The sequence below is a fragment of the Typopeltis vanoorti genome, chromosome 25 (assembly GCF_054136105.1).
Source record: "Typopeltis vanoorti isolate ZY-2024b chromosome 25, IOZ_Tvanoo_1.0, whole genome shotgun sequence".
Classification (NCBI taxonomy): Eukaryota; Metazoa; Arthropoda; class Arachnida; order Uropygi; family Thelyphonidae; genus Typopeltis; species Typopeltis vanoorti.
Genome location: NC_143573.1, coordinates 48430222 through 48454928, shown reverse-complemented (window position 1 = coordinate 48454928; position 24707 = coordinate 48430222). Strand labels below are relative to the sequence as shown.

The window sequence follows — 24707 nt, the reverse complement described above, 5'->3', positions numbered from 1 at the left end:
AACTCTTTCATTTTCTTTTCAATAATCTTTCTGTATTTTAGTCTACAGTTCACATCTGAGAGCTGCTCAACTGTTATTCACTTTAAAACATTCTTACATGTTATTCTTTTCAATATGAATTTCAATTTTATCTTGCTCAACACTAAATAGTGATCACTTCCAATTTCAAATCCTCTGTACACTCTGGTGTCCTGCACCAGGGAGAAAACATCACTATCAACAATAACATAGTCAATGAGACTTTTCTTATTCCTTGCCTCTTCTCTCCATGTGAATTTGTGCACATTTTTATGTTGGAACATGGTGTTAATAATAACCAGTCCATGTCCTGAGCAGAAATTCAACAGATATTTGCCATTATTATTAGCTTTGCTGTTTTCTCCAAATTTTCCCAAAATATTTTTGTATGTCTCACAATCATTTCCTACTCTGCTATTTAGATCCCCAACAAGGACCAACTTTTCCTTTTTCATTGTGTCAGTTGCTTTTTCTAAAGCGTCAAAAAATTCCTCCGCTTCTACCTTAGTAGAACCTTCTGTGTGGGCCATAGGCTCAAATAAGTCTCATTGTCCAGTTCCCCATTCTCATATTTTCCCACATTACTCTACTTGAGACTGACTGCCATTCAAGAAGATTAGCCTCATATTTTGTGTTGAATATTATGTCTACTCCTTCTTTTCCTTGATTGTCATTGCCTGAATATAACATTTTGTATTTATTGCTCAGAAAGATCTCACCAGTTTTTGTCTTTTTTTGTTTCAGTCACTCCTATTATGTCAATCTGGTACTTATCTAATTCCTCAGCTAGCTCCATTTCTCTGCCATTCAGGCTTCTTATGTTGATAGTACCGATCTTTAACTCTGGTGATGTTGAGTTGGGTTGCGTTTTCAGATTTGTTCCAGTAGCTGTCTTTTCGCTGTTCGCCCTGGTTCCCTGGCAAAAACAACGGGGGCCTTGTTTAACCGGGCAACATCCCAGCCGGTATGAAATTTTGTCATGTTGTACCATCATTTTTTATTTTGGTTTAACCAATAGGAATACAATTTGGTCGGCTAAATCCCAAATTGCCAACCCATCATTGTTCGTTCAGTATCCAAGTAGATACCCAACAGGGTGCACCACGAGAAGGTGAGGATTGGACATTAGGTCAGAAGCCCTGGTCGGTTCTCTGCATTCCTTTAAAGGCTATGTGGAGGTCTCCTCTCAGTTATACAGCTTTGACCCTTAAGCCCCCGTCCCAAACATATGGAAGGTATATATTCAACCTTCCTCACCAAGAACAACTATAAACAGGACTGTAGAAAATCCAGTATTGTAAATCAAAAATAAGAATTGTAATACTAAAAATATGACACCAATTGTTTCTGAAAGAAAACTATCTAAAAGAATGTTTATTCCTGTCATTGTAAAAATAGAATTTAGCTTGATGTAAAAATTTATTTTTTATTTTATTTTATTTTATTTTTATTTCTATTTTTTATTTTTATTTATTTATTTTTTTCCACCAGAGGTCACGCCAGTAGAATAACATGTGATCAAATCATTGTTTTTCTAGCTTACAGTTAATGATGTAACTCAGCTTGTCCTGTATATTTATGTACACTCCAGATGATGATCTTGATGTGAAGATCGAAACGTCGGGATAATAAAAAAAGTTTTTTTAACACGGTTGTAAATTCCATAAAATTTTTAAAATGTACGTATTTAGTCTTTCACTATGCTACATCCATGAAATGTAAGTTTTTTTTTTTATATATTTTATTAACTAAGTACACACACACACACACACACACACACACCATTTAGGCTTATCTGTTTGGCAAATTGTTGACAAATTGGGTGATCCTGGGTCAACAGTCAGTGATACCATACTAAGATGGAAGTGCAGGGAGTCAACTGCAAGTGATACCTGCAGTAGACGACCCACAATACTAGTCAAACATGATCGGGGGGCTGGGGGGCTATGAAAGATAATATGTAAAACTGCCATTCGTCAGCCGACATGTTGAATGTGGAGGACATTAACTGAAACACAAATCTGCACAAAAACATTCAGAATTGAGGCCCACAACATGGGTTTTCATGGTAGAACCACAATATGCAAGCCCCACATTATCTGAACATTATGCTGCATAGTCTTCAGTGGTGCAAAGAACATGTACCATGGGATGTGGAAGCTTAGAAAGCCTTGTTATGAAGCAGCGAATCACACTGCACCCTCTACTGATAGGTGTGGGTGTGCCAAGTGAATGTCACTTATCACAGTGCATAATCCCCCACTATGAAATTTGGAGGTGGCAATGTGTTGGTATCGTCCTGGTTTAGCCTTGGACCTCTGTTTGAGCACCACAAACATTGAACTCTAAGAAGTAACTGAACATTCTGGACAATGCATTGCTTCCTGGAAAAGGTCAGTTCCCTTTTATAGAACTGACCTTTGTCTCTTTCATCAGAACTGCACCATGTCATAAGGCTGCTACTGTAACTGCATGGTTTGTAAACATGAATGTCACCACACTTAACTGGCCTCCACAGAGCCCTGATCTCAACCCTATTGAACATTTGTGGGATGAACTTGAACATTGGGTGAGGTCAAGGGATGTCTAACCCCCCCCCCCCCACAGCAATTGGACTTCATTGCATGCCTACAGGAAAAATGGTCCAAAATTCCCATTGATTGCTATCATACACTTGTAGAAAGTATATTCCTCATAAGACTGCTGCAGGCATTGCAGGTCCTACATCTTATTAAGGTAGGCATCATTGCTGTTTGTTCCTCACACTTGAGTATCGTTGACTTCTTTCCAAGTAGTGTATATATAAGCTCAACGTATAGAATAAAACTGTATATTTAAAAAAATTACTGACACTTCTACTCACTCGTATTCATAACCTTAAAATATTGGGTCTTCTGCCATTTAATACAAGATATCTGCAGAGGTATTTAAGTGTTTTGAGGTGATAGAAGATGTCTAAGTAAGTCAAAGACTTAGACATAACAGATACTAGCCAGTCTTGCTCTGGAAAGTCCGAAACACATTCCACATTAATTAAGCGTTTTGAGGTAATAGAAAATGTCTAAGTATGGGGAAACAGCAGCAACAAATCTCCTTGCACTCAATCACACAAGAAAATATTGTTTATACCTGTCACTTTAACGTGTGCCTTACTACACTTATATTCAGTTTCTTTTAACACCAATATCAAAAATATTAACAGTTCATAAAATTCAGCTATCCAGCACTGGACAAACAGAATACAACTATTTTGGAATGTTTTTACTTGACAGCTGTCAGCTCCATAAACACAGGAAATTAAAGATGTTGTTCTAGAAATAGTAGATAGAATGAATTTAACTAACTAAAAAAAAAAAAAATCACAAATACCTTTTCTTAATTTTAATAATAGGGATCTTACTATGTTTCACTGGTTTTTTAAAGGGCAGCAAGCCACAGTTGGAAGAGGTCTGGGTAGAGGATGACCACATGCAAAAAGATGAATTTAATCCAAAGGTTTTCTTTGCATATCATGGCTAGTAATATTTTCTCCCTTATTTATGAGTAAATCTATTTATAGGTTATATATCTGAATATTTTGTCATAAAAATGTATTCAATTACATATATTTTCTATTATTGCAATTGCTGATTCCAATATGATTTAACCTGAGGTTTCCCTGTGATCGTTAGGACCCATTGCCTTGGCTGGATTTCTATTTTGATACCATCACAAATATGCAGTGGATAAAATCTTAACCATGAGATGTGGGGGGGGGAGGGATATATTGACTCTTATGGCTGATTAGTCTTTGAAGATGCAGTAGTAATTATTGAAGGAGTAAGGTGCTTATATGTATATATTGATACCTAATTGACAACAGAGAATATCCTTACAAGAACAGAATGTGATGGTTTAAGTGTATTCAAAGATAATAGAATGGGTAGAGTATTGCTAATGATTGCAGATGAATTAAATCCAAATAGACTAGAAATCTTAAATGTTAATGTGAGTAGTACAGTCTGGTTTGAAGCTGTTTGTTGTAAGATAGTGGTTAACAGAACAAAATACATAATAGAGAACTCAGGTGGTGGTGCCAGTGTGCGTGACACAGGAAGTGGACAAAACAGGACAAAAAGGGCTGTGAGCTGCATAGATAGATAAACCTTGTGTACAAAAGGGGAGCTGTCATTAGATTTCAGCTATGGATATATAGATTGGAAGAAGGAGAAAGCATGCAAAATAAGGGAATTTATATAGTTCCTCAGGATAACTGCCATCAGAAGCGAATGAATGAGGGTACTCATGGGTACAATATTGTCTGTTTTCCCTTTGGAGGTGGCAAAGTGAAAACAGAAAATGTGAAAATCATGTGAGTGCTTTGATTAAGAATGACTGTATGTGGAGTTGTAATTAAACAGGTGATTACAATAAACTGAGATGGCATCTTGAAGAGGAATCAATAGCACAGTAGTAGCCAGAAGAGGTCTTAAAGAAGCTGTATCTAACTGCATATCCAGAGGCAGAAGAATAAATTGCATGAATGAATGTAACTTGAATGCAAGAGCAGCATAAAAAGAAAATATTGCAGATCCAATACTGAGGAAAAAGTGATGTCCAGGAATAGTATAAAAAGCACACTTGAGGAGAGAAGGCAAAGTTAGATTATAAAAAGATGTTAGTCAAGTAGGCCAAGGGAAATCTGAGAGAATTTTTATGCTCCATGTCAGTTTTTTTTTAAGAAAGAATGGCCATGGAAGAATAATCTTAGTGATACAGATAGCAAGAAAATATCAGGTGCATGAGAAATAACTGAGTTGTTAAGTGATCGCTTCAGTAAGTTATGTACCAGGCAGATTATTATTATTAGAATAGAGATGGATGAGTCAAACGTAATATAGCTTTTGCAAGAGCTTGATTCAAAAACAGCAGTTTTGTTTATATAGTATTTTGAACAGCTTTTCTCTTGGCTCCTTGTTATACCCACATGATTTACTGAACTCTGTCTTAAAATGAAAATCTGATCCTGCCAATTCCTATTAGGCCACACCCTTCTTTTCTTGAACTTTCTCTTGCACAATTTTTTTTAGCCTTTAAGTATGTCTCCATAAATCTGACCTGGAATACTCAGCAGAGAAATTCCTCTGTAATTCTCAGATTGTTTTATGCCTTTTTATAGATAGGTATTATTAGAGCTTTTCTCCAGTCATCTGCAGTTTGACTGGACTTTCTGAATTATGCAGTGCAGCCATTGTAAAATTTGTATACCTCCATGTCAAATTTCATTTGAACAGAAATTTTGCATTTCCACATTTCAATTTTTTTGATACTGAAATGTACTAATGACTAATACTGAAATTTGAAATATGGAAATGGAGCTGGAACAGATGATATTCAACTAGAGCCTTTGATGTAAATAGTTTTCCAATGGTTATAATTGCATCATTCAGAATGCCTGATTTGGAAGGTGCAGTTTTGGATGATTGGAGTTGACTTTTCATTATACCCATCTGGATGTTAGGATTACAGTGGCAATGTGGAAAGGCAGCTGGAGTATAAAAGTTTTGTAGTGGCTACACCGCATAATTCAGAGTGCCTGGTCAGAAGGCCAGGTGATTGGAGTAGAACTCTCATATTCCCATCTGTAAAACAGTATTAAAGCTGAATGTGAGAATTACAGAGGAATTTCTCTACTGAGTGTTCAGGTAAGATTTATGCAAGCATACTTGAAAAGAGGTTGAGAAAAATTGTGAAAAAGAAACTAGGAGAAGAACAAACTAGGTTCAGGTCAAATAGAGATTTTTCAAAATCAGATTTTCATTTTACAACCAATAGTTGAGAGATCATGGGAATATGATAAGGATCTGTAATTAAGTTTTTTTGTAGACCTAGGAAAGGCATACAAGGTCCCCAGAGAAAAGCATTTCAAAATACCATAATTATATGAGGTAAATGGAACATTATACGGAGCAATACATGATCCATATTTAAGTTGTAAGTCATCAGTTAGAATTAAAGGAAATACAGGAAGATGAGGATGCACATTATCTCCACTCTTATTCATCTTCTATATGGATCACATTATGAAAGAAAGTGGCATTAGCCTGTATTACAGTTGGATATGTAAAACTTGGCTCTTTGCTTTATGCTGATGATGTACTCCTAAACACATTGGGCATAGGTCTCCAGGGTTCTCTAACTAAATTGAATAACAAATGTAACAAATTTGGCATGAAATTTAGCAACTTAACAGAAAGACCAAAACTAGGAAATAGGCAGAACATACAAAACATTCTCAACAGAGAACATATAGAACAAGTAAAATATTTAGATATTTAGGCACAGTTGGTGGCAAATTAAATTAGGAAATAAACAAGAGAATAAGCAATGGGAAGCCAGTTGAATAAATTTATATGGAATAAGAGAGAAATTAACCAAAATACCAAACTAGCAGTATACAAGACAGTGTTCAAACTAATTTTAAGTTATGGATCTGAGAATTGGGTTAGAAATAAAGCGCTTGATCAAAGAATAGAGATGACAGATGTAGGAGTTCTAAGAAAAATTAGAGGATCAAAGAAATGGTATCAGTGGCAGTATCATATTAAAAATGAGGATATTAGAAAGGAACGTGACATTGTTAGCATTCAAGACTGCTTGAGCAGAGCTAATCTAAGGTGATTTGGCTACTTAAACAGAATGGGTGAGGTAAGTTTATTAAAACAGATATTTGATACCAAGATGTCAGGAAAGAGATTCAGAGGAAGACCAAAGTCTGGGTAGATTGATTCAATCAGAAGTGCCCTAGAAGCACTAAATGTTAGATATAACAATATTGGAGTTACAGTAATAGACTAATTTGCAGGAAAATTGTGGGTCAGAGATGAATAATGTAAACTTAATCATGTAGTGCTGTCATAGTAGCCTGAACACTTCTTGAGGGTACATGCTGTGCCAGATACACTTTAGTGTATCTGGCACAGCATGTTGCACTTTGATTTTGCACTTTGATTTGAAATGTCTTTGGCATTTCTTCTAGTAGTGATGGCTGATAACTTTAACAAAAAGGAATATTTTTGAAGATTCCAGTCTTTAAAAATAGGTTCAAATCCCACTCTGGGCATGGATTTTTTGAATGTCGCTTGGTAAGCAATGAATGCCATCCCAGTATGGAATCACTACCCTGCTTATTAGAAACCTGAAATGGTTACAACCCTAATCATATCCAACAGATAATTGACTCCTATGCTCCAACACCTCAAGATTCTTCAACAGACTGCAGAGTTCCAATCCCTTACATTTCAGGCATCTCAGAACCTATAGGTAGAATTTTAAAGAAGTATCATCTTATTCCCACATATTTTCCTATCAACAAAATTTCTCATTTGTTGCCATCTACAAAAGACAAACCGTCACCTCTATCATTGACTGGTGTTTATCAGATTCCATGTGAGTGCAATTTATCCTATTTTGGACAAACAGGCCGTTCTGTGGAAAAAAGAATGAAGGAACATCAATATTATATTGAATACATGAAACCTCATAAGTCTGGTCTAGCACAACATAGCACTAATCATAATATCCAGTGGGATAAAGCTTGTCTTCTCCACAGATGTAGGTTTAAATATGAATGCCTTTTTAAAGAAAGTTGTGAAGCCCTCTTACATCGGCCGAATTTAAATAGAAATGATTGTCTCTCTCTCCCAAAAGTTTGGGAGACTCTTATTTTATGTAACCATCAATGAAATAATTATCTTTAAAGAATTATTTAATAATATTTTAGTAATTAATCTTCTAGCATGTGGCAACAATTTAATTGCTGATCCACCAACTGTTCTGTACTTTGTATTCCATTCCTTTAACTGTTTGTTCTGCACTGAGGATGTATTACTTTCAGTACGAAATATTTGTACCTTTATTTAATTCAAATTATTACTGTGGTCTATACATGTTACATTATTAATTATTATGCCACAGGTACCTCTAAAGATTCGACCTGAAATGGTTTGAAAAAAATTCCACATTTGGTCTATATAGTAGGCTTTCTAGCTTGTCTAATCCCTTAGCCCACACAGTACTAATGACTTCTTAATTAGAGGTATTAATTAAATCATGGTTTGATTTTCAGTTATATTTGATTCTGCTATGAATCTGTATTCATTCACATTGTGAAATCATCTCTAAATTTTCAAACAGAATGTTGCACATATGATTATGTCCCTGATAAGTAACTTTTGTATTCCTCTCTTTGGGTTCCATAGATATTAATGGAGATGGGAAGTTGGATCTAAGTGAAGTAGAAGCCATTTTAAGGCGAGAGGTATGTGTAATATATCTGGTCTCAAGTTTCTACAATAATTTATCATATTATACTAATTAAGCTCTTTCTAAAGAATGGAAGTATAATTTCTTATTAAAATTTTTTCTGTTGCTTCTGCTTATTAATAGCTCTTAAAAGCTCTAAAAATAGTGATTGTTTGTACAGATATCAGTATAAAGTTATTTTTATCATTGGTTTATATTCATACTGAAAACTGAATACAAATGATATTATACCACGAAGTTAATTGTTTTTTAGAATATTGCTCAGATTTTTTATATATATTAACCTCACATAGATGAGGTTGCAAAACCTATAGAACATCATTTCTGTAGTATGGAGTGATTAATTTTTCTAAGAACAGTTAGAGGTTGTACTCCTTGAGAAACAGTATGAAAAAAGCTTGTTCCAGAGGACTGAGATAGGTAGAATAAATAAGGAAAATGAGAAATTCATTTTCGGTTTGAAGCTGGACTACAAATACCTAGTCTTGCCATAAATACTGTTACAACTTCTGCACACGACCACCATGCTGCCCACAGAATTGCATGAACCCAGTTCTGTTAGTGGCACTGTACACAGCCAACATATGCTTGTTTGTCAGTAGAGAGAGAGAGAGAGTTGTCTAGTTGTGTGGGTTTACATGCAGTGGGGAGATTGAGAACCATGTAGCTGTAATAGCACTTCGCAAGGTTGGAATGCAGTCACCTGTTATTTTCAACATGCCAAAAACGCTTGATATCAACAGGATATTTGTGTATTGGAGTATTAATCATTATAACGACATGGAAGACATATTTGACCATAAAGGAACAGGTCATTCATTCTGTGTTAGGGCTAAACAGCTTGTGAGGGCTGTGACGGCATACCTCTGCTGTAATCCTGTGAGAATGCAGAAAGTGATGTTATGAGAAATGAATGTTTTGCAGTGAACCATGTCATACTAACTGATGACCTGGGTGCGGGAGCAAATCATCGTTCTACTAGACACTTCCTAACACCGCAACTTATGCATCAGAGGGTGATAAAATCAAAGGCATTTCTCTGTTGGTATGTGGACAACAGACACAGAGATATCCTCTTCACAGATGAGAAGAGTTTTACCATTGAAGAGTCATTTAACTGCCAAAATGATCAGGTATATGCCCCCATCAGTAATGGTTTGGTAGCAGGGTGATGCATCGGGGGGGGGGTATCCAAGTTGCATTTCAGCAAGAAAGGTGTCAAAGTCTATCAGGACATCGTGCTGGAACCTGTAGTATTGTCCCTGAATAACACCTTGTTTCACGGTAGGCAGTGGACCCTGGATTGGATGTCTGGAAGTCCCAATTTTAAGATCTGTTGGACTTCAAATTTCTTGCAGGCTATGCTCTCAGTAGCCTGCAAGAAACAAGATCTGCATCACCAGTCTGAAGGTGGATTTGGAGCAAGCATTGTCAGCATTTCCAATGGATGTTGTATGTGCCACCATCGATATCTGGCCTCACAGACTTTGGGCATGCATGAAGGCAAAAGGGAGACAATTTAAACATTAAGTGCTGCTATATGCACATTATACATGTGGTTTGTATGTGCTGAAAGCTGTAAATGATTTACTGATAGATTAAAGATGTATACACTGTTCAAGTTGTATCGATATCTACCTAGTCTAGCCATAAATACTGTTACAACTTGAACAGCGTATAAATTGAAAAGTGTAGTAGCTGCATATGTTTTTACAGGCTTAGAGGAAAAAGAAGTGACAGTAAACCAGTTCATCAGAACAGTGTCCTTTAACATGTCTACAGAAAAGGCATAAGTCAGAAACGAAATGTCTGTGATATAGTTCAGGAACTTGTGATAGAATAACCATCTATTAACTGAATTCTCTTTCTCTTTAGATGGTGTCAAGCATTTTTAAGATACAATTAGGATTTGTATAGAATTAGTAGCTGTATATGTAAGAAGTATACCTAGCAAAAAGAACACCGAGGTTTTTGGAAGATGGACATGCTGTATTTATATCAGGAAAAGCCAGAAGTTTTTAATTGTATACATGAGAGGTTCCAGAAACTTATAGGACATATGTGCTGTGTGAGTGATCAAGAAGAAACTTATTAATGTATTTCCTGAACTTGTAGTCACCCAAAGAAAGGTGACAAAAGTCAACCAACAAACTACTGTCCAACTGCTCTCACTTCTGTTCTGTCTAAAATTATGGAGAAGATCATCAACAACCAACTCTTGAACCACCTAGAGACCTACCAACTAATCAGTGAAACTCACGTTGTTGCCCTCATCATTTCAAAGGCATTTGATCGGGTTTGGCACAGAGGCCTACTCACCAAACTACCATCCTGTGGTCTGCCTTCCACAGTCTGCCAACTTTCTCACTGGTTGCTCACTGTATATCATGGTGGACGAGTTTCTCTCCTTAAGATTTTTCCACCAATGCAGAAATACCTCCAGGGATCTGTTCTTTCACCCACTCTCTTCCTGTTGTATATAAATGGCCTGCTCTCACTGACTTCCAATCTTGTCCATAGCTTTGCTGATCACAGTACACTCCATTTCTCTTTTTAATTTGACAAACCTAGTGCTCACGTATTAGAATCTTCAAGATCCACTTCAACCAGTGGCCTGAACTCGGATCTCCTGGCTATATCTCAATGGCAAGGACAACCTTGTTTGCTTTTTTTTTTTTTTTTTTTTTTTTAATAATAGAGGTTAATGAAGTTATTGCTGTGATATGTTTATTCCAGGAAAGACAGGAGTTGAATGTTGTTCCAAGGAAGGAGATATGATCCTGTCTGGTGATTTGTATTTTGCTGAGGATAAGGATAGGTGTGCTGAAATCTCTTTTGTGAGGGGGGGGGGGGAAGAGACAATGTCAGTGTCATCCGAAAACAGAACTGTTTTCTGGTGACTTTAACAAGTTTTCCTTGCTTCATTGAATTCAGAGTTGTTTAAGGCACTGGATGCAGATGATCTTGTTGATTGGGATATCTGAGAACAACATAATTTGTTGAAAGAGTAGGATGAATGGAATCTGTTGTCAGCAGAACTGCATAAGGTTAGAGACGATTGAGGATATGTCATTTATGTATGGGGAAAAGAAGATAGGTAATAGGACAGAGCCTTGAGGCACTCCTGAATTTCTGGCTAAGATCAGGGGTACCATCCACCATGAAACGCAGTGAATGACCAGAGAGAAAGCTGGCTATCCAATTACAGAGGGTCACAAATAGACTGAAGGAAGGCAATTTGTTAAACAGGCCATGATGCCAAACACAATCAAAAGTCCTGGAGATGTCTAGGGCAACAGCACCTAGTGTATGTGATGGAAAGGTTTCATGTGGTGTAGGCTAAGAGGTTAATTGTGGAGTTATAATTTTACTGTGATTCCTGCTATGTAATATACTTTACTTTGTTTTGCTTGTACCTGTGGAGTGGTGGTAATGTGTGTGTGGTAGGTATATAGTATTTGTTGCATTGTGAATAAAACAATCATTCTATGTTTTATTTTTTTTTTTAGAAAAAAAAAAAGGGAGAAGGGGACTGCATCTTGTGATCTCCAACAAAATCTTACGCATACGTGTAACTGAACACCATGCCCGTGCAAATTATGTAATCACAGTTTATAATTCAATGGATTTGCCTCTTCATGTAGTCATTAATAAGCTATCAGTATATACAAAATTTATTTTTTAATGGTTAGTTATTTCTTTGCCTTCTAAAATAACTTTGGTTTCTTTAGAAAGCACACGTAACAATTTGTCTAGTGCTTGACAGACAGAAAACCAGAAGTATATGAGATGATTTGTCATCCACCACCCTGGGCAAGTACTAAACAATACAATTTGTACAGTATTTGATGTGAATGTGTTAAAACACACACACATAATACACCTCTAAATGGCTCCAATTGGCTGGCCTGGTTGGCCAAGTGGATAGCGTATCTGCTCTTCAACCAAAAGACTGCGAGTTCGAATCCCGCTGTGGGCATGGATGTTTGTGATTGTCTGTGGAAATACCAGTGGTGGTCGGTGGTAAAATGCATTGGTGTAGTTGCGGTCAGTTTGTAATTGAATGGTGGAGATGGAGTTGTAGATCAGGAGCCCTCCCTCAATGAGTCAATGGACTCTCTGGAGGTGTCAAATAATAATAATAATAAAAAAATTAGAATGATGAAAGAAAATGTGTTCAATGATTTGCAATTCTAATTTATTGCATAGAAAATAATTATTACCAAATATGAATTAGCATAATCTAAATCTACATACTTTGTAGATTATATAACCATGTAAACACATAAAAATGTAATATAAATTATAAGAAAAGTTATTCGAAAATATTTACAAAATTAGAAGAATTTTAACATGGTTCAAAATATTAGAATATTCCAATTTTTTTTTAATTGTTTGCATGTGAATTTCAGTTAATCATTTGCTAAACATGGGTTGAATGAGTGACATATCAGAAACTAAAAAGTTTCATATGGTGTCTTGACACAAAGGAGGCCAAACTCAACAGTTTATAGCTAAGGAATTGAAATGTTCTCAAGCAAGCATGAATAGAGTATTGAGACAGTATTCTAATAACTGGAGTTTTCAAAATAATTTCCAAAGTGTAAGGTATTTTCACGGGAGATGAAAGAACTAGATGTGAATGTATCTACATCTACGACGTTGAGATGAGTTCACAAATTGGGTTTTAAATCACATGTGCCTATGATGAAACTGCTTATAACTTCCAATCAAAAGGCAGCTAAAGTGCGATGGTGTAAGCAAAGACTGTTCTGGGCTCAAGAGGACTGGAAAAAGGTACTTTTTTAGCAATGAAAGTATGTTTTATGTGTCCCTCAAGGGATACGTGTTTTGCGTCTTAAGCAAGAAGGATTTCATAAAGATGAAATATTTGGTGAAATTTGCAACCTCTGTATACCAAGAAATTCTTGAGCACTTTATTACTGGCATCGGAAGATTTATGTAATGGTGATTTCCTTTTTCAGGAAATCACCATTACATAAATTGTGACAAGATTTAGCTTCTTGTCACACTTCCGTTGCCTTTCTTTGAGCCATCTAGTATTGGTCTTGGAAGTGTGACAAGAAGCTGAATCTTGCTGAAAAAGGAAATCACCATCATATAAATCTTCTGATGCCAGTAATAAAGCGCTCAAGAATTTCTTGGTATACTTTGGAATTGACTCTTTTGTACACAATACACATACCCAGTGTAATGCCTTGGCCGGCAAACTCACCAGATTTGAACCCCATTGAGAATTTGTGGGGAATTATGAAGAAACGTCTTTAAGAAGTTTCCCCAAGTGACAAAATTGAACTTGTTTCTAGTCTGCAGACCATATGGGAAAATGTTTTGATAAAAAAAGACTGTGAACCGCTAGTAAATAACATGCTGAACCGTTCACGAATGGTCATAAAAGCTAAGGGAGGTGCAACAAAGTACTAATTATCATGTTGTTTCCCTTTGAGTATAATTTTTGTGCATTTATTTTTGCATTATTCTAATATTTTGAACCACATTAAAAATTATTCTAATTTTGTGAATGTTTTCAAATAACAGTTTTCTTATATATATATATATATATATATATATATATATATATATATATATATATATATAATCTACAAAGTATGTAAATTTAGATGATGCTAATTCATATTTGGTAATAATTATTTTCTATGCAATAAATTAGAATTGCAAATCATTCAACACATTTTCTTTGATTATTCTAATTTATTGCATAGAACACCAATTTTGAAGATTGTAAATGTGATGTGTTTTTGCCAGAATAGAACAGATATGAAAGTCAACCCAAGAAGAGAAAGCTGATCTTGACTATAATTTGAATGTTATCAAAAGTAGTGGGGAAGATAAAGTAAGATTTTTCTTTTGAGAAATAAGACAGGCTTGTTTCTTAGCAGCATTGATGTTTTGCAGATTATCTTCACTCCACCAAAGAATGCTAAGTGGATTTGTGTTTATGACATTGATTTTGAATTCTGAATAATCAAATCATTGGACTAGAAGATTTGTTTAATGTAGAAAAGTAATAGAAGTATGGTGTCATTAGCAAAAAATATGAGTCAAGTGATTAATGTATAGGAGGCTGTGCAGGCATAATCCATAGAACCCTTGGTTCTATAAAATATAGAACCATTTTCCATGACATACAGTGAACAGCCAAAGAAGAAATGGTGACCTAGTCACAAAGAGTAGAATGTAGGCCATAAAAAAAAAAAATAGAAAAAATAAAAAAAAAATCAATCATAGCTGGTTACAAAACCTCTGTTTAACTGAAGCAGATAACCCAGCCAACCTTTCTGGAAATTACAAGAGCAGTTACTTAAATACTTCAAACTTTTCCATGGTTTATGTCCAAGAAAGCAGGTAAATTTGGCTAGGAGTTCTGCTTAGAGCGAAAGTAGCAGAATTGTTATTTGTGCAAGGTTGAGAAATGGATCAATAGTTATGGCTGATTTTTTTCCTTCTTTTTAGGAAGAGGCTTGATAATAGTAGCTTCTGTGCTGTTGAGTAGATACCTGATGAGTATTACAGGTATAAGTGATATGGGATCGGCATTAATTCTGTAGCACAAGTTTTTAGCATGATTGGTGGGATATAAACATATCCCGCAGGAGACTACTTATTAGTAGATTATCAAGAACCTGCCTAAATCCTCTCTGGCAAAAAGATGGGAGGGTAGGGCATGCAGTGAGTTTGGGATATTGTAGGAGGTGATTTTGCTTGGTTATTTAAACAGAAGTTGAAGGAGAATGTAAGAGAAATCGAAACATGTAAGGACAGTAGTTGCCTTAGCAAGGAACTAGATTATTGTTGGCTGGATTATTGTTTTAGGGGAGACAAGTGTTTTGCATTCAACTCTTTCAGAGTCTGAATTGGATTTGTTGATGTTTTTTGTTTACATATGTGGTGAATTATGATGTAGTCTGAGTGTGGGGCTGGAGAATTTGACATGAGCCGTTTAAGATATGCTAAATTTTTACCTTGGGCTACTTTGGTACACTTATTGGAAAACCAAGGATTGGATACTGGTTGGGTATTTGTGGAGTGGGAAAATTATTATTTCAGTTATTTAGTAAGAGCAGATGTTTGAATCAGGAGTGTGGGAACAGTAATCAGATCATGAAAAAGAGGAATAGAAATTGCCAAGGTCATTCTATTTGATGTAGTAGTATAAAAGAATATGAGACTGAAATTAGATTAGTGGAAGTCAGTCTCTAGAAAAGGAAATATGAAAAAGGTAATAATTAGTTGATATGAGGAGGGCTAACATCTACAACATAATTGAGCAAAAGCTAGTTAAGAAGAGGTTCAGGGTGGTTAGAAAATGATGAGCATTATCTGGTATTCTGGTTGGTAGTAAACAATTTGTTTTATTTCAGCAAGAAATAATTCAACTTCCCTTTCAGCTTGATGTGAAATTAGAGAAGGGGGGAAAGCCAGTTTGAGTTGCATACATTGAAGGCTCCAAGGAAGAATGATCTCACTGTTTGGGTAGACTGTAGAAAATGAACCTTCAGAGATTATCAAAAAGATCAGTGTGGTCATCGGGATTAGGAGAGTGGTAATGGCAGCAGATGAAAGCAACAAAGTGAGTTAAAGACATTTTGATCCAGAGCAGATCATATAAGAGATTCAAGGTATAGTAATTCACGCATGGAATGTTAGATATGATATGAGTTATACTAATATCCTGGAAATAAATATGTGTGCAATTTCTTTATAATTTACTTTCAGAACTTACTCTTTTAACTTAAGAGTTAAACACTTGATATTCACAAAACTAACATTACTCACTCATTTTTCACAGTAATGTATACGTCTGGAGTTGACCTGTATACTGTTATTGTCGAAAAGATATAAAAAGAACTAATGAACTTTGAAATAGATGTTATCATAGAATGCCATAAGTGTTCATGATAATGGTAAAAGAACGCATCTCTCAAAACTGCAGGCAATGTTATCACATGATGAAAATGTGTGGGTACCATGATCTAAATGAGATTCTGATTGAATAGCTAACTCACAGATAGTGATGCATTTGTTTTCATTGACAAGTTTCTTAACCCATTCCATAAATTTGTTCAGCATCATTGAAGGATATCATGCCACTTTTTGAACTTCCAATCAAAATGGATATGTTCTGTTCATCATATCCTCACAGAAATTGAGTTTAACATCTTGAAGGTTTCTGTAGCAGTTTTTCCCATTTAGAAATGCAAAAGTTTTTATGGTTATTCTTTATAAGTTACAAGAATGTATTAATTTGTCATTAAGTATCCAGCTCATATTACAAACTGGTCATTGCTATGACTGTTTTTAGCACTAGCCTGGTATTGATTAGCCAAATAGCATAATTTACTGTATTTTTCCTCAATAATGCAGTCTGCAGCTTCAGAATATAGAGCACTTTACCTATGAACTAACAGATAATCTTTTTACTAATTGCAATAGTTTTATCTCATAGTGATTTCTGTTGTCAGATTTTTGATCACATTGCATATACTGTAATTTATGGTAGTAGACACTTACTAAGGGAAGGGGTGATGCTTTTCATTAAATATTTAGAAAAACTTGGGAAGTCAAGTTGCTTTGAGCACAAAATTAGTCATGAAGTACAAGTTTGCACTTCAAGCACAAACTTTTTTTTTTTTTTTTTGCATATGCTCATTTATTATATTGATAAAAACAATAATATAATTTTTATCAACTGCAATATACTGTCCAGCCAAGCAAAAAAAAATCACTGAAAAATTAATAGAAACTATTAACTTTATTTGTAATTAAAGATAGTATAACTTGAAACCATTGCTTTTCAAATGTCTTTCTTAATAAGAACAGTCTGTTTAATGTTTTTTAATATTTAATAGATCAAAAAAATGTATGACCCCAAAAATGAAGAAGATGATCCTGTTGAAATGGAAGAAGAATACCATCGAATGAGGGAACATATATTTAATGAGGTAAATAAAAAAGATTCCCACAGTTTAAATAGCATACTCTGTTATACTGAAGTTACGAATACTATGTTTCAAATAAGGAAAAATTTTACAAAATTACCTTAAAAATGTAACATGAAAAAGCAAAAATATAGCTTTTAAAAGTTCAATTTTAAGTTTAAAAGGGGGTGCTTAAGGGTCAAAGCTGTATAACTGAGGAGACCTCCCCATAGCATTTAAAGGAATGTGGAGAACCAATCAGGGCTTCTGACCTAATGTCCAATCCTCACCTTCTTGTGGTGCACCCTGTTAGGTATCTACCTGGATACTGAACGAATGAGGATGGGCTGGCAATTTGGGATTTAGTCGACCAAATTGTATTCTTATTGGCTTAAACCAATATACAAAATGATGGTACAACATGACAAAATTTCATGCCTGCTGAGGTGTCGCCTGGTTAAACAAGGCCCCCGTTGTTTTCGCCAGGGAACCAGGGCGAACAGCGAAAAGTCAGCTACTGGAACAAATCTGAAAACAAATCCCTACTCAACATCACCAGAGTTAAAGATCGGTACTATCAACATAAGAAGCCTGAATGGCAAAGAAATGGAGCTAGCTGGGGACTTACATAAGTACCAGATTGACATAATAGGGGTGACTAAAACAAAAAAGACAAAAACTAGCGAGATCCTTCTGAGCAATAAATACAAAATGTTATATTCAGGCAATGACAATCAAGGAAAAGAAGGAGTAGCCATAGTATTCAACACAAAATACGAGGCTAATCTTCTTGAATGGCAGTCAGTCTCGAGTAAAGTAATGTGGGCAAATATGAGAATGGGGAACTGCATAATGAGACTTATTTGTGCCTATTGTCCCACAGAAGGTTCTACTAAGGTAGAAGTGGAGGAATTTTTTGAGGTTTTAGAGAAAGCAACTGACACAATGAAAAATGAAAAGTTGGTTCTTATCATCATCATCAAATTCCTGCCATGTACCCAAGGGGTGTACAGGATATGATAGTACTACATGAAAAATTTACATCATTACTAACTTTCTATTTACAATTTCCTCCAAATCAGTCTGTTACTTGTCAAGACTACAACATCATCAGATCTTATATTTCTATCGTCTAAGGCACTTTGTACCGTATCAATCCACCTATATCTTGGTCTTCCTCTGGGTTGTTTTCCATCCAACCTGGCAGAGAACACTTGTTTTGTTAAACTTTCCTCTCCCATTCTGTTCAAGTGACCATACCACCTGAGATTAGCTCTGCTAACACATTCCTGAATGCTTACAATGTCATGTTCTTTCCTAATATCCTCGTTTTTAATATGATATTGCCATCTGTTCACACCTCTAATTTTTCTCAGGACTCTCATATCTGCGGTCTCTAGTCTTTGGTCAAGTGTTTTACTTCTAACCCAGCTCTCGGATCCATAAGTTAAAACTGGTTTGAACACTGTCTTGTATACAGCTAATTTAGTGTTCCAACTAATTTCTCTCTTATTCCATATGAATTTATTCAATTGACTTCCTACCATACCAACTTGGTTGATTCTGTTGTCTATTTCCATATTTAATTTACCATCTTCACCAAAAAATCATGCCTAAGTAGCCGAAATGTTTTAATTTTTCCACAGGTTCTCCATTCACAACGCAGTTGACATTTTCAACGATTCTGCCTATTTTTATTGTCTTTGTCTTTTTATTGCTGACCTTCATACAATATCTATTACAACAGTTATTCAATTTAGTCAGAGAATCTTCCAGACTTGTAGATTTATTTAGAAGTATGACATCATCCGCAAAAAGCAAAGAGCTGACATTAACATCTCCAATTTTGATATCAGGTTTAATACCACTTTCCTTCATAATGTGATCCATATAGATAATGAATAAGTGATGGGATAATGTACATCCTTGTCTGACACCAGATTTAACATTAAACCACCTTCCTGTACTTCCTTCAATTCTAACTGCTGACTCACAACTCAAATAAAGACTAAGTATTGCTTGATATAATGCCCTATTGACACCATATAACTGTAGCGTATTGAATAGCTTCTCTCTTCGTACCTTGTGGTGTGCCTTAAATACAGATCTTTGTTATATTCCCATTATTTTTCAACTATTTGTCATAAAGTGAAGATCTGATCCTGACAGCCTCTATTTGGCCTGAATCCAACTTGTTCTTCACCAAGCTTTTCTTCCACAATTCTTCTCAACCGTTTCTCAAGTACACTTGCATAAACCTTACCAGGAACACTCAGTAGGGAAATACTTCTGTAATTCTCACATTCAGTTTTATTTCCCTTTTTATATATGGGTACTGTGAGAGCTCTACTCCAATCATCGGGAATTCGTCCCTCTGTTCAGGCATTTTGAACTATGCAGTGCAGCCACTGTAAGACTTTTATACCACGACACTTCAGCATTTCTGGTTGAATATGATCTACTCCTGCTGAATTTCCATATTTCAAGCCTTTGATAGCTTTTTCTACTTCAAGTATGGATATGTATTCCTGACTGTTGAGTGTTTTTTACCAATGTGCTATCATTGCTTGTTTCATTTAGCAATTTTTCGAAGTAATTACTCCATACTTCAAGGATATCTTTTCCTCCCGTTTTCATGTCAGTTTATCATCTCTAACTAACAGCACTCTTTCCTCCATTTCTAAGCTTCTTCAACAACCTCCAGAATATTTTGCCACCTTTTTGATATTTATTTTCTATATTCTTGCCAAAGTCCTCCCACGTTTATCTAGTTTTACACAGTGTTTAGTTTTCTTACATTTGTCTCTGTATTCTCTAAGAGCACAAGCGGATTTATTTGCCAGGAACATTTCATATGCTTTCTTCTTTTCCTTCTCTGCCTATTTATTATCCTGTGTCCACCTTGGAGTTCTGATTTTTCTATCCTTATATTTTCCTAATAGAAAATAAATATCAAGAATAGCAAGATATTCTGGTGGTTGTTGAAGAGGCTCAGAAATGGAGGAAAGAGTGCTGTAAAAGGAATTAGAGATGATAAAGGAGATATGAAAACTGCAGAAAATGATATCCTTGGAGTATGGAGTAATTACTTTGAAAAATTGCTAAATGAAACTAGCAGTGATGATAGCACAGTGATAAAAACACTGACTAGGCATGCAATCAGGAATACATATCCATACTTGAAGTAGAAAAAGCCATTAAAAGTTTGAAATGTGGAATGGCAGCTGAAGTAGATGACATTAGACCAGAAATACTCAAGTACTGAGATATAAAAGTTTTACAGTGGCTACACTGCATGTTTCAGAGGGTCTGGACAGAAGGACGAATTCCAGATGATTGGAGTAGAGCTCTCATAGTACCCATATGTAAAAAGGGAAATAAAACTGATTGTGAGAATTAGAGATATTTCTCTACCGAGTGTTCCTGGTAAGATTTATGCCAGTATACTTGAGAAACTGTTAAGAAGGACTGTGGAAGAGAAGCTTGGTGAGGAACAAGCTGGATTCATTTTTTGGAAAGGTCATTACAATTACAATTCCTTTTGTCAGCAACCTTTCCAAAAAATTAGCTAACCTTTTAAAACCACATAAGATCAGAGTGGCATTCAAACCAATCAACACTATTCGGAAATTTTTAAGATCATCGAAAGATCCTCACCCATTCTACAAGTACTCTGGAGTATATAAAAAACTGCCATTCCTTGACATTTTAATAAAGAAACAATCCAATAATAGTATCAACCTATCTGTATACCGAAAACCTACAAATACTGGACGTTACCTCCATTTCAACTCAGCTCATCACATAGCTCAGAAACTTAGCATTATCCATAGTCTCAAGAAAAGAGCTATACAGTATACGACAGACAAGGTTGACCTACTAACGGAATTAACCAAAATATCCACAGAACTTTCTTTAAATGGTTACCCAAGAAGACTCTATAACAAGATTCTCTTTACTGATATACCACATCAACAACGTGATGACATCCAATACATCAGTACAATTACAATTCCTTTTGTCAGCAATCTTTCCAAAAAATTAGCTAACCTTTTAAAACCACATAAGATCAGAGTGGCATTCAAACCAATCAACACTATTCGGAAATTTTTAAGATCACCGAAATATCCTCACCCATTCTACAAGTACTCTAGAGTATATAATATAACTTGCTCATGTGGTATTAGTTACGTAGGTCAGACCTCTAGAAGCTTTGAAACGAGTATCCAGAGAACTTTCTTTAAATGGTTACCCAAAAAGACTCTATAACAAGATTCTCTTTACTGATATACCACATCAACAACGTGATGACATCCAATACATCAGTACAATTACAATTCCTTTTGTCAGCAACCTTTCCAAAAAATTAGCTAACCTTTTAAAACCACATAAGATCAGAGTGGCATTCAAACCAATCAACACTATTCGGAAATTTTTAAGATCATCGAAAGATCCTCACCCATTCTACATGTACTCTGGAGTATATAATATACCTTGCTCGTGTGGTATTTACGTAGGTCAGACCTCTAGAAGCTTGGAAACGAGAAAGAAAGAACACATAGGATATGTCAGAAATAACAGACAAGACATTTCAGGCCTTTCATGCCACTTTGCCTCTACTAACCATCATAATGAGTGAGATAAGAGCCTTATGCCATACATAGAAGATAACTACCATTCAAGAACCTTTAAAGAAGCAGCTACAGTCGCCTGTAAAACTGAAAACCTAAACAAGAATCAAGGTCTAATTTTACCAGAAATTTGGAAAACTTTTATCAGATCATTAAACATCAAAGAAATGAACTGTCATAACAATTACGTAATGAGCCATAACGAATAAATCACGTTAACGAGACACGCACATTGTCACGCACAATACCAATTTTTGTATGAATTAGAATTATCAGTTATACCCTAGTCTGTAACCTTCATTTTAGCTTACTAGTTTGTATTCCCTGAAGATGCCAATAGAAAAAGATTGGTGAAACATGTAGGAGGATAAAATAAAGCTACTTGACAAAGATTATAAAAAAAGTGTAATAGTCTTATGAATAATTGTCAAGAAAAAATTCAACACGATAAACTTGTTTCGTTGCTCAAAAATGTACTGAGCTGTGACGATGTCAATGCAGAGGACATTACAGAATGGATGTCAAACGACGAAGTTGATGAAATAACTGACAACGATATTGTGGAAATGGTGACACAGGGGGAAGAAGAAGAGGAGGAGGATGCATTCTTAGATGACAGGAAAAATCTCATCCCACATTCGGAAAGGTTCAAGACGATTGAGGCAGCGCTGCAGTACATTAGTCAGCAGGAGGAAGGGACTCTAGCTGATATCATCTGCTTGTGTAAGTGGAGGGACATTGCATTGCGGAAGAGGGCTAAAAGGGTAAAGCAGTCATCTATCAAGGACTTTTTCAAAAACTGAAACCTGTAAGTTTTGGCTCTTTCATCTTAGGCCTACCTTTTCACATTTATGTGAAAAGGTAGGCCTAGAACTCTGGCCTATCCGGCTTTTGTGTTATCCGACCTGCCCTTCCACCACATTAGGCCGGATAGGCAAGAGTCTACTGCACTTCTAAATAAATCCAGTACAAGTCTGCAAGATTTCCTGACTAAATTGAATAGCTGTTGTGATAGATATGGTATGAAGATCAGCAATAAAAAGACAAAGACAATGAAAATAGGCAGAATCATTGAAAATGTCAACTGTGTTGTGAATGGAGAACCTGTGGAACAAGTAAAACATTTCAGCTACTTAGGCCCGATTTTTAGCGAAGATGGTAAATTAAATATAGAAATAGACAACAGCAGCAAAGATTGTATGGTGGGAAGTCAGTTGAATAAATTCATATAGAATAAGAGAGAAATTAGTCGGAACACTAAATTAGCTGTATACAAGACAGTGTTCAAACCAGTTTTAACTTATGGATCTGAGAGTTGGTTCAGAAGTAAAACACTTGACCAAAGATTAGAGACCGCAGATATGAGAGTCCTGAGAAAGATTAGAGGCGTGAACAGTTGGCATCAATGGCAATATCATATTAAAAAAGAGGCTAACGCATTCCTGGATGCTTGACATTGTCAGCATTCAGGAATGAGTTAGCAGAGCTAATCTCAGGTGGTATGCTCACTTAAACAGAATGGGTGAGGAAAGATTAGCAAAACAAGTGTTCTCTGCCAGGTTGGTAGGAAAAACAGCCCAGAGGAATACCAAGATATAGGTGGATTGATACGGTAAAAAGTCCCTTAGAAGATAGAATTATAAGATCTGACAATGTTGTAGCTTTGACAGGGATCAGATTGATTTTGCAAAAAATTGTACTTAGGAAGTTAGTAATGATGTAAATTTTTCATGTACTACTATCATATCCTGTACACCCCTTCAGGGTAAATGTCAGGAATTTGATGATGATGATAAAAGTTCAATTTTTTTTTTCAGTCCTTTGTTATTATTATTATTTTAATAATATAAAAAATAATTTTTTGCTGACTGTTTCCCAATTTTATAGGCACTCAATATGCATCTTATTCAGTGAAGCTTATCTAATGAAACCTTCCAAGCTGTATTTATGTTAAGACGCAAGCATGCCGTAAACTCACTTTCTTCTGCACAAGGTTTAAATAATATACTTTGTTATATTGTCACAAAATGGTATATGTTTCTAATAAAAGTTAAAGGTTCATTTACATTCATCACTGAATGGACATATAGATATATTTATTGCATACCTAAGGTAGCTAATATCCAAGACTAAACATCACACCTTAGAAAAATGAGAGAAAATGCAAATGCGTTCCATCTTGAGGTACTTGAATTAACATGCAACTAAATGGTAATCATTATTATTATGCACCGTTTACAGAAAACCAGTTAGAAGCATATATTTACACTACAACTATCTGTGCCAAAAATATGGAATCATGAAAACCATTTCCAACCTACCATACAGGGGGGAAAAAAAAAAAAACGCCTTCTCTTATGGTGGGGAAATGTAGAGAGAGAGAGAATTAAAAGATTTGGGTTTAAGCAAGACAGCCTGAAAAAAAATAAGGAAAGAGGAACTTAAGATTGGGGGTAGAAAGTTTTTTTTTTTTTTTTTTTTTTTTTTTTTTTTTTTTTTTTTTTTTGAAATAAACAGATGACCAGCCAATGTAAAAAAAAAAAAAACCTCCATCCTTTCTCCCTAAGATCCTCTGTCACTTTATCCCTCCACCTGAACTTAGGCCTGCCTCTTTTCCTCCTTCTACTCCGTTTACCAACATACTCCTCACCCCTCCTCTCTACATGTCCGAACCACCTCAGCCTACTTTCTTGTATCTTCTTGCCAATTGGTCCCACCTTAACCGTCCCTCTGATGTAGTCATTCCTTATCCTGTCCTTCTTTGTCACACCACTCATCCATTGCAACTACCTCC

At 35.5% G+C, this 24707-nt stretch overlaps 1 protein-coding gene across 3 annotated transcripts in view; it reads left to right on the top strand.

The window, feature by feature from the left end:
• LOC150092726 (nucleobindin-2-like) overlaps window positions 1–24707 on the top strand; it is a 159362-nt gene that overhangs the window by 95244 nt on the left and 39411 nt on the right. For all 3 annotated transcript variants that reach the window (XM_090414463.1, XM_090414462.1, XM_090414461.1), the window contains exons 7-9: window positions 3442–3532; window positions 8259–8317; window positions 17214–17306. In XM_090414463.1, the coding sequence (XP_090270589.1) occupies window positions 3442–3532; window positions 8259–8317; window positions 17214–17306 (243 nt within the window). The remainder of the gene's footprint in view (window positions 1–3441; window positions 3533–8258; window positions 8318–17213; window positions 17307–24707) is intronic.